The following is a 15,464-nucleotide window of genomic DNA, read 5'->3' as shown; positions in this document are numbered from 1 at the left end:
CTGACTCAGTGATGAGCAAATAGCTGCCTGTTGTCAGAACAACTCTGAGTTTCCATTAAGGGGAAAGCAAACGAAGAGAGGACAGAACCCATCAAAGAGCATGGTGTGTATCTCCTCTGGCATGCTCTGCACCCAGCTGAACACAAAATGGCTGCCTGTCTCAGCAGCGTCCTTGGGGAATAATTCAAGGTATAGTCCACAGGAGTCACAACAGTTACAAGGCTCTGCTTCCTGCACTGTTCCCAGGGAACTCTCAGATCAGAAAAGCAGGCATGCTTTTGGGGGCTTCACCAAACTTTGGCGATTCGTTCAGTGTTACAGGAGGAGGTGTGGAGGGGCTGATACTGCCAGAGCCACACAAAACCCATGCTTCTGTTTGTGTCTCTGGACAGACACATCCCAGGAGCTGTATATACCGTATCTGCCTCTGTCTCCCCATCACTCCTCTGCACATGCCTGGCCCTGCATGTCAACCACCTCCCGGAACAGCCAGGGACACGCACCGAAAACTCTCGTTCTGACAAGACTCACTATTGTCTCTTTACTGACACTCACACTATGTATCTTAAGCTACGTCCAGACTACCCGCCGTATCGGCGGGTTAAAATCGATTGCTCGGGGATCGATATATCGCGTCTAATCTAGATGCGATATATCGAACCCCGAGCACACTTATATCGATTCCGGAACGCCATCAACCCCAACGGAGTTGCGGAATCGACAGGGAGAGCCGCGAACATCGATCCCGCGCGGTGTGGACGGGTGAGTAATCCGATCTTAGATATTCGACTTCAGCTACGTTATTCACGTAGCTGAAGTTGCGTATCTAAGATCGATTTCCCCCCCGTAGTGTGGACCAGCCCTAACACACAGAAAGGGTCCAGAATAGATCCAAACAACACAGATACGGTGTTGAGCTGTAGACTTCGGATCCAGAGGTTTGGGTCAACCCCTTCTAAGGGCTGAGGTCAGTCACAAATTGTGGACTGACCCCTGAACTTTCCTAAAACGTGGGTGGTTGTGGGTCAGGCTAAGTTCTCTGAAAAGGCAGCATAGCCACGTGGGTAGCATGCAGGAGTCTTGGGTCCCATTCCCAGCAATGACTTACTGCATGATCATGTACAAATCACGCCCCAGTCTGTGCCTCAGTTTCCCCATCCATAAAATGAGTGTAGTGATACTTACTCTCCTATGTACGGCACTTACAGATGTAGAGGGCTAAACAAGAGCTAGGTGTGGTTATTAAAATGACACTCATCCAGCCCAGACAAATCCCAATTCTGGAGCATTCTTCGATCGTTTACACAGACGCCACCATTTCAGATGTCAAAATAAACAAATAAATAACTAAAGCTTGTCAGCAAATCCAGGCTGCACCCGAAAAACAGTCCACAATGCAGGAGCAGCAAGGAGAAACCAGACGCGTGCAGCCAATGCCCTCTGCCCTTTATCCTGACACATGGGCCGAGGGAGTGCCTCACAACAGACACTGTGCGCGAGAGGAGATACACCCGACGCTGGGATAAAGTACCAGCCGGGTGCAGAGTCAGCGAAAAGGACAGAGCAAAACCAAAGTCCCAGGAAGTTGAGAGCAAGAGCAAGAGAAGGAATAACCCAGCCAGGGGAGAAACAAATTCCTGGATCCCCGTGGATTCATACAACCCCTGGCTCCTGTTCAGCCCTGCCAGGAGCTGGCTCCTGCCCAAGAAAGCCCGCGGGGGGCACTATGCTTATGCCCAGAGTGAGTTGGGCCCAGCAGGTGCATGAAACAGAGAAGATATCCAAGGAAGGACAACGCAGCCTTCCCCCCGACACGCACACACGCAGCGCCCCCATCAGCTCCACCTGCGGGTGACGTGTGACAGGACAGCACCAAGAGCACACAGCCAGGCCTGTACCCGCCGTGGTTCACTGCACACGCCTGCCATAGCTGCTGGGAAGGCCAAGGCTCGGGGCGGGCGTGGTCAGCGCATCATGTCTGTGAACGCAGCCGGCATGTGCAGAACAGCATGCAGCTCCCAGCTCCGCGGGGGCTGTGTAGGGGCTGCCAGAGGCAGAGGCACGGGAGCTATTACAATGAGCCTCCTCGGCTGTATGGCTCCAGCTGCCGCAATGCTCACCGGCCTTGCTGCTGGCAAGTCCCCAGCTAGCCAGGGGCCATGCTGACCTACCATACAGCCCTCTGGGACACAGGGCCCCTGCGGAGGCCAGGCGAAGCAACACTGAAATGCAGGCTGTGAAAAGCATTGGGGAAGCACCGGGCTCACCCCGTCCCTGTCAGTGGGGAGGTTAACTCTCAGGACTGGGCAGGCGAGGCCCGGGCTGCCGCCCAGCTCTGCCACAGGCTGCTTGTGGGACCTTGTGCACGTGGCCCCAGCCCTCCCTGACTCGGTTTCCTTCCCTTCACAGTGAGCTGGCTGACTTCCCACCAGTGCGAGGCTTGGGGTTTGTGGGGATGCTCCGCTAAAGGGGCTTGCCCAGTGCTGCCGATGGCATTAACATCCCTGACCCACAGCCGCCAACAACGGGGGGAAAGATCCCCAGTGAGACATGGGCTGCTGCTTGTCTGCCCTCTGAGTGCCCTGCTGCACTCCCGTGCCCTCTGCCCCATCCTGGTTCTCGGCCATTCCAGGGAGCGATGCCCCATGCGACCGACAGACAACGTGACATCATCTCAGAGATGTGGAGGCGGGGGGGGGGCTGTGACTTTTCCTCCAACCCTCCCCACCTATGGCCAGGGCAGGGAGAGCATGAGATGCCCTGTGGCTGGCACAGCCCTCCGAGAGCTCAGATGGGTGCTCAGTGACAGCTCTGTCCTGGGGAGACTGGGAGGGGGCCGCAGCTCGCCTCCTCCGAGCTGGCTTTGGACGGAGGATCGAGAGGCCAGGCAGAGTCCTGAACCGGCAGCATCTGTGAGCATCCCTGCCTCTGTGCATGGAGAAAGGAGAACAGAGCCTCGGCATGGCTGGACCCGGAACAGGGAGCAGAGGGATTGGACAAGGTACTCGGTAAATGGCTTTGTGTTGTTGGGAGAGGAGAGGCTGGGACGAAGTCCTTGTCCCAGAGTGAGAGGAGGCACAGAGCCCCCTCGCGGCCAGATAGTGTATTGCAGCAGCTCTGCCTCAGTTTCCCCACTCTCTTCTTTGGCAATCAGAGTGACCTGGCCCTCCACCCCCTCCCGGGCCTGAATCCTTCACTCAAATTCTAATAGAAAATAGCAAAAAAAGTCTTCAGCCCCCTTCTTTGAGGATGAGTCCCAGCTGCAATGACTGGCACTGCTGACCCCCATTCCCAGTCTGCAGCCCCACCACCCAGGGCCTGGCACGCTGTCCCCCTGCCCAGGGCCTCAGGCAGCCTGTGGCTCCTGTCCTGAGCCAGGCTCGGCCTGCGCAGGCAGCCTGTCTACTCTGCTTCCCCTGCCTGTAAGTGCTGGGAGCCCAGCCCAGCCATGGGGGCTACGCGGGGCAATGGCTTAAGGGCAAGAAGGGGGTGCAGCAGCTAGGACAAGGGCAAGTGAGCTCATTGGCACAAGATTCCCAGGTCAGTTCTGCAGACCCGAGAGGTTCGATCAAGCACCTACCATTTCTAGTGCTTCTTTAATAAGAATAAAACCACCATCACCAGCAGCAGCTAGCTCTTATATAGTCATTGTCATCAGCAGCTCTCAAAGGAGGCCAGTAGCATTGTTCCCATATTACAGAAGGGGAAACTGAGGCACAGAGTGGTGCTGTGACTTACTCAAGGCCACCCAGCAGGCCAGTGGCAGAGCCAGGAACAGATTCCAGGTCTCCTGAGCCCCAGGACAGTGCTCTAACCACTAGACAAGCGATTCAGAGACTCGGCCATGGCTTGCCTGCTCCATTCCAAGGAGACAGGCGCCATGAGGCACCCTGTGTGGTAACACAATGGATCCTGGAGAAGCCGGCAGTAGCTTCTCCATGTGAATTTGGGCAAGTGCACATTGAACCATAATGAATTTGCAATTGCACCCTCCGGTTTGCACTCCCGGCTGCACAATGCATGCACCAAATTGCATGATATGCACATTCCCTGGCATATAATGGAGGCAAAGCAACATACCTGGCAGCCTGCTGCTCCATCCCTGCTGTGTTACAGAGCAGAAGCAGCACTCTCCCGCCTCCACCATGGTGCAAGAACTCTGAGGACATGGCCCCCGCATGGGGCAGTCGCTGGCCTTCAGGATCGGAAGAGTTGGGGGAAGATGGAAGGCTGAGGGGGCAGCCTGTAGAGGAGAAATACAAGAGCAAGAGGGCAGAGAATGAATCCCCGAGTCAGGGCTCTGACATCACATGCTGCAGTGGGCATGTATGGAAGCACTGATCAGGGGTCAGTTACCAACTTGTGTGACGTTATTGATATAAACTGGGACCACATAGAACATAGTTGCAACCAAGGTCCTGTAGTGGCACCAAATCTTATGTAAAGGGGGTCATATAAGGTGTCTAAGACCAGGTTATGGGTTGCTGGTTATAATTATGGTGTCTATATGTCTGTATCATTTTGTAGTTGAAGTTATGAATATTGGCTCTACACTGTCTGTATTTCAAAAATGTGCTGTGCTTCTGGGAGACACCGCAGACAAGTTGGTGTTAACTCAGCCTTCCCTGCTTGGTGGCCCCTTAAGGACCATCAGCTACATAATTGACCCATGGAGAGAAGGCAGATATGCCTTGTAACTCAGCAAAGTGCAGGAACTTGTCCATGTGACTCCAGACTCCATTGTGCTGTAATTTTCCACAGGAAGAACAAAGAAGTGTTCTTACACCTGGAAGAGCCTATATAAGGCAAATGCCTCATCTCCATCTGGTCTTCAATCCTGCTTCTTACCTCTGAGGGACTTTGCTACAAACTGAAGCTCTGCACAAAGGACTTATGACCCATCCCAGCTGGGGATGTTCCAGAGACTTGATTTGAACCTGCAGTTTACTCCATCACTGCTACAAGCCTGAACTAAGAACTTTGCCATTACTGGATGTAATTGATTCCATTTAACCAATTCTAGCTCTCATCTCTACCTTTTTCCCTTCATGAATAAACCTTTAGATTTTAGATTCTAAAGGATTGGCAACAGCGTGATTTGTGGGTAAGATCTGATGTGTATATTGACCTGGGTCTGGGGCTTGATTCTTTGGGATCGAGAGAACCGTTTTCTTTTATTGGGGTGTTGGTTTTCATAACCATTCATCCCCAGGACGAGTGGGACTGGTGGTGATACTGGGAGACTGGAGTGGCTGAGGGAATTGCTTGTGTGACTTGTGGTTAGCCAGTGGGGTGAGACCATAGTCCTCTTTGTCCGGCTGGTTTGGTGCCTTAGAGGTGGAAAAACCCCAGTCTAGGGCTGTAACTGCCCTGTTTAAGCAATTGGTCCTGAATTGGCACTCTCAGTTGGGTCCCGCCAGAACCGCATCGTCACAACTTGTTACCCCAAAGAATGTGGGGCAGTGAATTCCTGGCAGACCGATGACCATAGAAGGCCAATTACATGCCATCTCAGGAAGTCCTCATGACTCAAGAGCCCTCCGGTGGCTCCTCCTTCCCCTGCCAAGACTTCAAGCTTGAGAGATCCAGTCCCCCGGCCTGGCTGTGCGCTGGGCTCCCCTTCTCCTCACCAGTCTGTGAGGCATGGGCACCCCCAGGGCCAAGGGCATCGGTGACCATCTTAGGGCCTGTAAATCTTCTCCTGCCCTGATGGGTAAATCCCACTGAATAAGACTGCTTTCCTGTACTATCGCGGGCAGGAGGAATCAGAGAGTCCCGAGCTGAGCACTGATCCATTTGCAGGGTGCGCGGCTGGTGAGGAGAAGGGCATGGCCCTGCCCATGGAGCACCTGCCATCTCCCGACCTTCTTACAATCAGGGCTGGGCAATTAACCAGGGCCCCTCAGTATCTGTATGGTTGGGAGACAGCAGGAGGTGCTCTGTGCAGCTGAACTGCCACGTGTCTCAGCTCCCAGAGCTGTACGCTCCGTCTCCTCTGACGCTTTCCGATGTCGGGACTCTCGATTAGCTTGGAGAGGTAATTAATCACTGTCAGGCTTGTCTGGCCGCACACCGCATCACCCAGAATTACACTGGCGGAGCTGCGGAACCAGATTTCCTGCCGGCCTGTGGTTTCAAACCCCCACCCCACACACACCCACAATAGCCTGGCACCTGAAGCATGAGGCTAGCTCCCGTTCTGATGTCTGATCACTGCTGGTGGAGTTTTAGCCACCCAGAATTTGTCTCCTTCCTGAGCTCTTTGCTGTTCTTTCCCGCTTCTCCCTGCAGAGCCACTAGACTGCCTCTCCCCACAAACTAGAAACCACGGTGGGGAATGACCATGGCAGGGGTGGGGGTGGTCAGTGGTTTAGCCGCGTGGTTCACCCACCACCCCTTTTGCACTTGTCATGCAGCAGGCAATCAGCTCTCCTCTGGTGGGCACAAAGCACAAGGACTTTGGGGGCTGGTGGGGTGGGGGAAATCAGGGACAGGCACAAGAACCTAGCTGACCCATCCTGGGTGTCACCCGAATGCCAACTCGCCTGTACCACACGCCACAGGACGACACTCGGCCGAGCGACGCCAGGCAAAATGAAGACTAACCCTGGGCACACACACAACCCTGGCAGAGAACAGGAGATTGGATGCCACCTGCTCCCCCGCCCCACACACTCTTATACCGTCATGCCCCTGGCATCTCCCCTAAAGGCTGGATGCGCTGGTGCAAACTTTCCTGGGTTGCTGCTTTCTCCAGACTCCACCTTTTATCCCCTCCCTGCTCCATTTTGCCCTTGAGTGCCAGCTCCCTTGCCAATCCCACCGACATGTCCCTGCTCTGCTGCTGCCCCCGCCAGCCCAGCGGAGCGATTCCTCCTGCACCCACTCAGGAGAATCCAGCCCTCAAGGGAAATTAATCCAGTCGCTTCAGCCAGGTCCTTTGTGTAGCTCTGTCCCCGTCCCTCATGCGCCACACAGCACAACAGACCGAAGCAGAGCCAGGCCTGGGCTGAGAAGTACTGGCAAAGTGAGAGGGACCAGGCGTGCTCCATTCCCTAACCAGGGTCCTAGCAGCCCCGCACTGGGGAAGGCCCCTGGTGTCACGGACTCATTTCTGAAGGGACAATGACATGACACGTTCTGGGCTGTCAGAAATCTCTGCAGTGTGGAGAGGTATTGGCTGGGTGGGAGGGGAGCCCAGGACTGAAGGCAGGAAGGGGGGCAGTGGGGTCAGGATTTGTGGGTGCAGGCAGTGCTGGGAGTTAGGGAGCCCAGAGCTGGAATAACAGGAGGGTTGCGGGTCGGGCGTGAGGGGAATCGGCAGAGCTGCAAGTAAATGGTCCAGCATGTGTGTTGCACTCTTGGGTTTCTCTAGCCACCGCCAACTGACTTGTCATTCCCAATCACCCTGCCAATCACAAACCCCACAGTGCTCACACCCTGCCTGCCCTCCCCGGGCCTGCAAACATCACTCAGGACAACGTGTCTCTGCACCACATGTAAAGCAAACTTATCGGGGAGACACTCCGACATGTTTAACACCCAGCGCAACGTTTCCATTTCCACAGAGCTGGCCGGTCTGTCTGGTGCCCTTCCGGTCCTGGTACAGAGGGCTTTGCAGAGGCCAAGGCAGCTCCGTTTGCTCGCCAGTTGCTGATGCTGGGGAATACCAGGATCACACTGCGGCCAGAGCCCAGCTCTCAGCATCACGGCTTGATGCATAACTTCTGGACATTAAATATTTATGGATATCAATCGAGAGCCAGGAGAAGCTGCTCCTGCGTTGGGGAAATCCATGCCAAGCCTTGTACTTTGAAATGCCATGTACTGACCCGTGCTCCGGCACTGTCGGGCCGTCGGAATTGTGCAGAACACTGCGATGTTGTGCCAAAGCTCAGTTAATTCAGCGAGGCCCCCTGGCAGGAGTGCAGGGCATGGCAGAGCTGTGTGAGGGAAGCCCAGGGCTGGGATAGCCCCGGGGCCTGTGGGGGCGGGAGGTGGGGCACGGCAGAGCTGTGTGACGGGAGCCCAGGACTGGGACAGCCCCGGGGCCTGCGGGGGCTCTCTTCCCTGCCCACAATCGTTGGAGATCACTCACGTGAGCAGAATAAAGTCAAAAGAGCTTAAAAACAAGAACTGGGACTTGGATTCCACTTTCGAAGAGCCCAGCCTGACATGCTGCCCTATGTCTTCTGGGTTCCTTGTGCTCCCATCTGCCCGTGTCCACCCAGTGTCTCTTTTCTCAAACTCAGATTGTCAGCTGCTTGGGGTTGTTCTGTTTGTACAGTGCCTGGCGCCACGGGGGACTGGCCTGTGACTGGGGCTGCCAGGAACGACCACAGCAAATAATCTTCCTCCTGCTACCTCCAGCTTTGCAATGTCTGTCTCACCCCCTCTCTTGCAGCTCGGCACAGACAGATGCCAGAGGCACACTGCAGTGGATATCGGTCCTCCAAGGGGAGGCAGGCCTGGGGGAGGGGGAGGAAGGTCAGAGGTGCCTGCAGGCCCACTAGAGGGCATTGTGCCAGTGGGTACGTTGGCAGGAAATGGGCTCGGTACACCTCTGGGGCCTGGTACAGTGGGGGGCAGCAGGAGGAAAGAGAGAAGCTGGGGGTAGGGGATCTGCTATGGGGAGCTCACCGGCTGCTGCAGGTTGGCTAACGTGGAGGATTGGTCCTATCCAAAACCTCTCCTGTCACTAGCTGCTCCACGCACTTGACCCAAAGCTGCCAGGGGATATACCCCACGGCTGCCAGGGGATGTGCCCCATGGCTGGAAGGGGATGTGCCCCATGGCTGCCTTCCCCCAGCCGGGCACCTCACTGCCAGGAGCTTGGTGCCCGGGATAATGAATGCAGCTGGCCTGGAAGGGAAGGCTTGGCTGTGGGAGAGAAGTCTTATTTCTCAGCAGAATCATGCTGCGATGGCCGGGTCATAGATCTTCATAACAGGCTGGAACAGTGGTGGAGCCTCACTGCCCCTACTGCCGCTCATCCTACCGCTATTTTCGGTGGCGGGCTCAGCCGCGCGCCACCTAGGAGGGATGTGATGGATGGCCACAGCCTTCAATTGAGTCGTAAGCCTAGGTAAGAGCTCATCAAAGGAACAGATGGTCTCAGCTCCCACTTCCCAGCACCAGCCACGGCCATTCCTCCTCACAGCGGCCTGGCCCACCCAAGGGTTATTTCTGACCAGCGCTGCCCTGGGATGAAAGGGAGGGGAAACCAGGCACCAATCCCTGGACCGTGCCCAGCTGCAGCGAGTGTTGGGAGGACTCAGACCCCCGGAGGCCTGGCTGCTGAGGGAGCTGCCTGACTGGGCCAAACTGCAAATGGAAGGGGGCAAACAAGTGTGACTGGGAAGTGCCCCCAGCCGCTAGCAGAGCAAAGAACCACCCACAGCTCCTGCCTGCCACCAACTGGCAGGGACACCAAGTCCCTCTCTAGCGTGCTGGGGACGGCATGGCTGGCTGGCAGGTTCAGCATATCCGAGACCAGCGCAGGAGAAGAGCAGACCCTCGGTGAGAGGGGCCGTAGCAGGACCGGGTGCTGCTGATGCCTGCCCACTCACTGCCCCACCCCCAAGTCAATGGGGGGCAGGCTGTGGCCATGGCTTCGCTTTCTGATCCAGGGGAGACGTTGTGTCATTCTGCACTGGGACAGGAGGGAGAGTAACTGGGGGAACGTCCCGGCCTGGGGTGGGGCCATATCAGGACTGCTCACGAACCTTCAGCACCAGGTGGCGTCTCCTCACCACAGATAAATGGCACTGCCAGGGGGACGGGTCCTGGTCTCGCACTGCGGGGCGCAGACTGGACTCCATGCTGCCTTGTGATGCCTGAGAGCCTGGGGAGAGGAACAGGCCGCCTTCCCCACAGCCTTGGCTTGGGCAGAGCCCAGCGTCTCCTGCGTCCCCACACTATTCGCCTGTTGTCACTCCTTGGACAGGCCCAGTAAGCCTGCCAGAGAGGCACCTCAGGAGATCTGGGTTCTAATTCCTGACTCTGCCTTGGGCATGTCCCCCGGGCCTCAGTTCCTATCTGTGAAACGGGGCTGTGGTAGCCCCCTGCTCCTGCCTCACGGGGTGGTGGAGGGTGGCGGCTCTATAAATGTACACAAGGTGCCCCGATAGCACAGTGAGGGGCCTCTGGAAAAGGCTATCAGCACAGATGAAGCCCTGAAGCTGTCCTGGACCCGTGGCCTGGTGCCTTCTGCTGCACAGGGCTGAGCTCCCTAGCAAGGGAAGGGAACGATTGCTCATCGTGTCTCAGACCTCGCCAGTGTGCCGCTCAAAGAGAATCGGCTCAGCGGTTTATGCTGCACGGCATGAAAGGCTGCAAGGCCACGTCCCCTCGGCCGCCTTGTTCACTGGCCCCAGTGTGTGTCATCGTTGGCCAGAGAAGGAGCTCTGGTATTTTTACACTCCTAGCTCCAGGAGGGTGCTGTCCCTTCTCAGCCCAGGCCTGGCGCCAGAGATGCCATGCCCTGCTGCAGCTGGTCATGTGCCACATACAGTTCTGAAACACGCCTGGCCCTTTCCTGGAGAATCTAAAAATATTGCTCCCCAGGGGGCTGCCGGGGAAGGAGGAATTAGACCAACAAGCTCCATTAGGCTAGATCTATTATTGATGGGGCTGCTGCAGGAATTGCTTTGTTCAGGCCTTTGCTTGAGGCAAGTACTCAGGGAACATTCCCTAGGACAGCAACTTCCACTTGTATTAGGAGCTTTCTGTTTGGACTCAGGCTCAGCCCAGGCCCAAGGTGGGGACCTCAATGCACCGGGCCTGGGGTGCAGGAACCTCCCATGCCTGGGGATGGAGCCTGGAGAAGCAATCAGGAGTCTGGCTGCCACTGGTCCCCCCGGAGTCTGGAAAACCAAACATGTTCCCTGCAGAGATTTCTGGGCAGCACAAGCTGCTCCTTTCTTGCTGAGTTTTGGATCAAAGAGGGACAGTGAAAGTGAAACAGAATTGGGCAGGGGGGGAGGAACTGTTTCCTGAACTTCAAACGATCAAATTTCATTTGATGCCACAGTTGGGATGGTTCTTATTTCATAGGCCCCAGAATGCCCATGGCTCATGCCGAGCGGCAGCACAGCTCATTCCGGCACCAAGCAGCCACATTAGCCCAGTTAGCAGCTGCCCAGGCGGCAGCTAATCAGAACGCGTTCGCATGAGGAGACGTTCCACACACCCTGCCCAGATGCCATGTGTACTTAGGCAAACATTTACTGAACACCAGCTGGCATCTAATTAAGTCACCGTTAACGGGAGTCCCGGGGTCCGATTACCAGCACAAACCTTGCCAATGAGCGTGACATTAGGATGCTTTATGTGACGCTTTCCTTTGAAACTCCCATTAGTGTTAGCTGGAGGGGTGAAACTGGGTGAGGAACAGTGTAATGGGCAGTGGCCTCCGCCCCCAGGATTCCCCTGAAGCTGGCGCTGTGCTGGAGGGATACTGCTTTACCTCCGGGCATCATGAAGTTAGCTCTGTGGCAGGTGGCCCCAGGATTTCTCTGCAGCTCTCGGGGGAATGGCTGTAACACAGGGATTCTGTGCTAAGCCACAGAACTCTGCATCCCAAACCTTCCTCCAGACAGCAACCAAGGAGCCCTCTTCCTGCCAGGGGTGCCAGGTCTCAGCACCATCTCTCCCTGCCTTCCGAGAGCTGTCTCCATGCATCCCATAGACAGAGGCTCCCCCAGAGTCTGCCACACTGCATGTTGCACCCCTGGCCCTGTGGCCCGTCCTAACCAAGGAAGGGCAAATCCCACAAGGGCTGAGCTGACCGTCCACCCACAGCTCGAGCCGAACCTCTCTCCGGGTTTGAAAACGTTCACTTCGCTTTCGGCTCCGTTTCGCTTTCATGGCTTCCTCTGCACTTCCCGGAGCTGAGGGACCTAAGCACCAGCTGAGCACGATGCCACCTGGAAATCCCACAAGGAAGCCAACTGCAGAGCAACGAGGGCTTGATACTTCCCAGGAGGTTGGAGAAGTCTCCAAGCCCAGAACTCCCTGAGATTCCCCCTGGAACCATCACCAAGACTTGTCAGTCTGGCCTTCTGGAGAGCTGCTGTTAGGGAATGTTAGGGGCCCAGTTCTCTTCTCAGTCTCCAAGCAGACTGACGTGGCGCAGATGCGGCTCTGAGCAAACAGGCGGGTCCAGTTGCATTGACACTCGAGGGGGGGCGGAGGGCATCTTTCTTAGAGCAGCATTAAGCAGGCTGTTGCCTCTCCAGCTCCGTAGGCAATCTGGGCATGCCGCTCGGTCGCTCCGGTTTTTCTCCCCACCCCCATGCCCTCCAGCCCAGCTGGGCACCTCCACCCAGGAGAGGTGGGTTCACCGGGCTGGCCGGAAAACAACGTGCCCATTTCAAGGTTTGGAATCGTGTTTGCACCTGGAATGACAGGGCTCTATGACCCCCAGGGGAGGGCTAATGATACTTGCCCCTCCCACAGAGGGCGGGATTTGAATGCGTTTATTCCCATTGACTAGCACCCTCCTCTTTCTGAATGAGCTCAATGCAGGGCCTGTGAAAGGGGCCGGACACAGAATCCTGCCGGGCTCCCAGGACCCAGTGACCCAAGAGGTCTTCTACATCTCGGACGTCTGTGGAGCTGACATCCTCAAGCTGCACCTGCAGCAGGCACACAGATCAGGTGGTGACAGCCTGTTCCCCCACCCCCAAGGCTCCTTAGCCGTGCCCTCTGGTGCGGGAGATGGCCCTAAGCCCCTGGCCCATTCAGCTGGCATCTCTGCAGTGCCCGGGGGGAGGTGGCATTAGGAGGACAAGGACAAGCAAGGACAAGCAAGCTGTGAACAGGCCGTGGCACTGCATCGCACAGGCTCAGCTGGTTGTGGCCCCAGCACTGAGTGCTCCCTGAATCAAAGCACGGAGAGTGGGTAGTGCAGTGCTTTAAAGATCAGGGCAAAATCATTGAGTATGTGGCAGGTGAGGGCCTCTTTGCACTGGGTGCTGCTCATGCAGGACGAGGGGCCCTGCCTCCCCACCCACCCCGAATTAAGCATTGTTATTCCCAGAAAATGGGGTGACTCCCCCAAGGAGCCTGTGACTGAGCTAGAACTGACCCCAGATCTCCTTTGTCCCAGCCCAGAGCTGTAGCCGCAACTTCTTCCCTATGTCTCACACATTGTGAGACAGCCTCATGGGCAGCTGATCCGGCTGTGTCAGAAGAGATTCTGTTTCACACGTGTTCAGTCTAAAAGGCCCCATGCCTTTAAACCTGGGCCATCTTTTGCTAATAGGCCATCAGACGAGGTACCCTGCCATTCTCTCAGCTAAGTGGTTTGGGCTTAGCCTGTATAATTGTTTCCTGGGTATGCCCAGAAGCTGAGACAGATGCATATGGGGCAGCGGGAGCTGTCTCCGGGGACTCAGTCCCAGGGAGAGTGGAGTAAATCCCACATCAATTTCTGCTCATTAAAGCTGCAGGGCGATAGCTGTTCCAAGCACGCAGGGAGATGCTCCGACGCTGATGGAAAATGCCTGCTGTTAGGCATCCTCCTGCCAAGGCTCAGAACAGGAGGCTGGGGAAGGAGACATGACCGGCTTTTATCGCGTGCACGTTCCCACCTGCTTGCAAGGAACAAACCCGAACGCAGTTTGGTACCTGAGAGCCGGGATGAGCTGCCTCTGCTGAAGGGCAGTGGGGCCTGGAAGGCATAGACGCTGTCGCCCTCCGCGATGGCGTTCAGATCCTCCTCGTCGTGGAAAGAGCGCTGGAACCCGCTGGGGGACAGCTCCACCAGGATCACCTGCAGCATAGGGGAACAGTCAGCGACCCCGGCTCCCTCCTATAAGGATGTTGAGGAGAAAACCATCCCGTGGCCACGATCTCTCTTGCCTCTGGAGAGCCTCAAACTTGCAGAACAACTAAGGAGTCCCTGGGCTGCCAGGAGCCTCCACACAGCAGCTCAGTGCAGTGAATGTGGACATGAGCTGCTGCAACTGGGAGCCCGGCTGACAGGGCTGTAGCATGCCTGTACCACCTGTGAGACACACTCACCAGGGGGTTCCATTCACGCCCCACCGCCTGGTACTGCGATGCCATCTGGCATTTGTGGCACGACGCAGTGTGTCCCTACACCAGAGCAGCTGAGACAAAGCGCGGGGCCCCTTCCTTGCCATGTGAGCCCTGCCTGGCTGGAGTGGGCAACCCCAGTACCGCCAGGAGTGCGCTCAGCAGGGCGGGTAGCTGGCCACCTGGCTGCTCCAGGCTTGGGACAGTGTGGCGGAGGGTCTGGCCCTGACTCACCTGATTGGGGGCGATTTTGCCTTCTTCTGCCACCATTGCCCTGAGGGTCACCACGGTGCTGAAGAGGGGCACTGCTAAGCCTATCCGCAGGAACCGCTGGCTCTTGGACTGGAAGACTAAGGTGACATTCAAGGGCCTGAAAAACAGAGGAGCAGAGGGTTCCAGAAAGCCAGTAAGCAGCAAATGGGGGGTCCTCCCCTTGGTCTGTCTGTGCCCCAGGGCACCCGAGCTCTTGTTCCAGCTGGGTATTAGGATACGCCGTGTGTTCCCGACCCTGTGCAGGAAGTGATGAGCCCAGACAGCTGAGCGCTGACTCGGGAACATACCTCAGCACTGACTGTAAGGGCCACAAATATGCAGGGCTCAGCTCTGCCCTCCGCAGAGCGCCTTCCCTTGCTGCTGGAGCATGCAACCAGGGCAGAATTACCCCATAACATTTAACACCATGGTCTGGTGGTCCGGTCACTTTAAGGAGCGGTGGGCCTCAGGGCCAGCCATGCCTAGTCCATGACATGGCCCCTTTAAGGAAACAGGAGTTTAAGGGTGTAGCAGACACGGTGGGGATGGGATACACCCCGCTTTGGAAAAGGGAAGAGGTGCTGTGAAGCAGGGCCGGAACCCGGTGCTGGTGGACTGGCATGGCAACGCAAGCTTGACCCATTGCACAGCCCCAGGCATGAGGGGTGAGGAATCCCTTAACTCAGGGGCAGGGTTTAGGTCTGTGGGCTTTATTAAGGCTTAATAACTTGGACCCAGCTAGGGGGATACTGAGGTAGGACCTCTGCGCTGCTATGGACACATGACTTGGGAGCAGCCAAAAGAAGGTGAGGGCGGCGCGCCCACAGGGCCACACCGTGCCATGAGGGGCCTGCTCCAGGTCAGCACCTGATACACTTTTCCCATATCACAAGCATTTCCCGTTGCTCTATCGCTGAGTCAGAGCTGCACACAGGGGAGCATCAGACTAGGAATTCTGACCAGTGAAGGGCTATGGGAGGCACCCTACTGTGTAGGTCTGTTTAGGGAAGTGGTTCCCAAACGTGGGCTGCCACTTCTTCAGAAAAAGCCCCTGGCAGGCTGGGCCGGTTTGTTTACCTGCCGCGTCCACAGGTTTGGCCAATCGCAGCTCCCACTGGCTGCAGTTCACCGTTCTCAGCCAATGGGGGCTGCAGGAAGTAGCGCAGGCC

At 56.6% G+C, this 15,464-nt stretch overlaps 1 protein-coding gene across 2 annotated transcripts in view; it reads right to left on the bottom strand.

Moving 5' to 3' along the window:
- Positions 1-15,464, bottom strand: part of USP43 (ubiquitin specific peptidase 43) — a 207,326-nt gene that overhangs the window by 45,597 nt on the left and 146,265 nt on the right. For both annotated transcript variants that reach the window (XM_050919242.1, XM_050919241.1), the window contains exons 5-7: positions 14,278-14,413; positions 13,633-13,777; positions 4,081-4,243 (exon numbers count right to left, since the gene is read on the bottom strand). In XM_050919242.1, coding sequence (XP_050775199.1) covers positions 4,081-4,243; positions 13,633-13,777; positions 14,278-14,413 — 444 coding nt within the window. The remainder of the gene's footprint in view (positions 1-4,080; positions 4,244-13,632; positions 13,778-14,277; positions 14,414-15,464) is intronic.

This window comes from Gopherus flavomarginatus, chromosome 12, assembly GCF_025201925.1.
Source record: "Gopherus flavomarginatus isolate rGopFla2 chromosome 12, rGopFla2.mat.asm, whole genome shotgun sequence".
Lineage (NCBI taxonomy): Eukaryota > Metazoa > Chordata > Testudines > Testudinidae > Gopherus > Gopherus flavomarginatus.
Note: the sequence above shows the minus strand (reverse complement) of the source record. Positions and strands in the feature narration are given on the sequence as shown.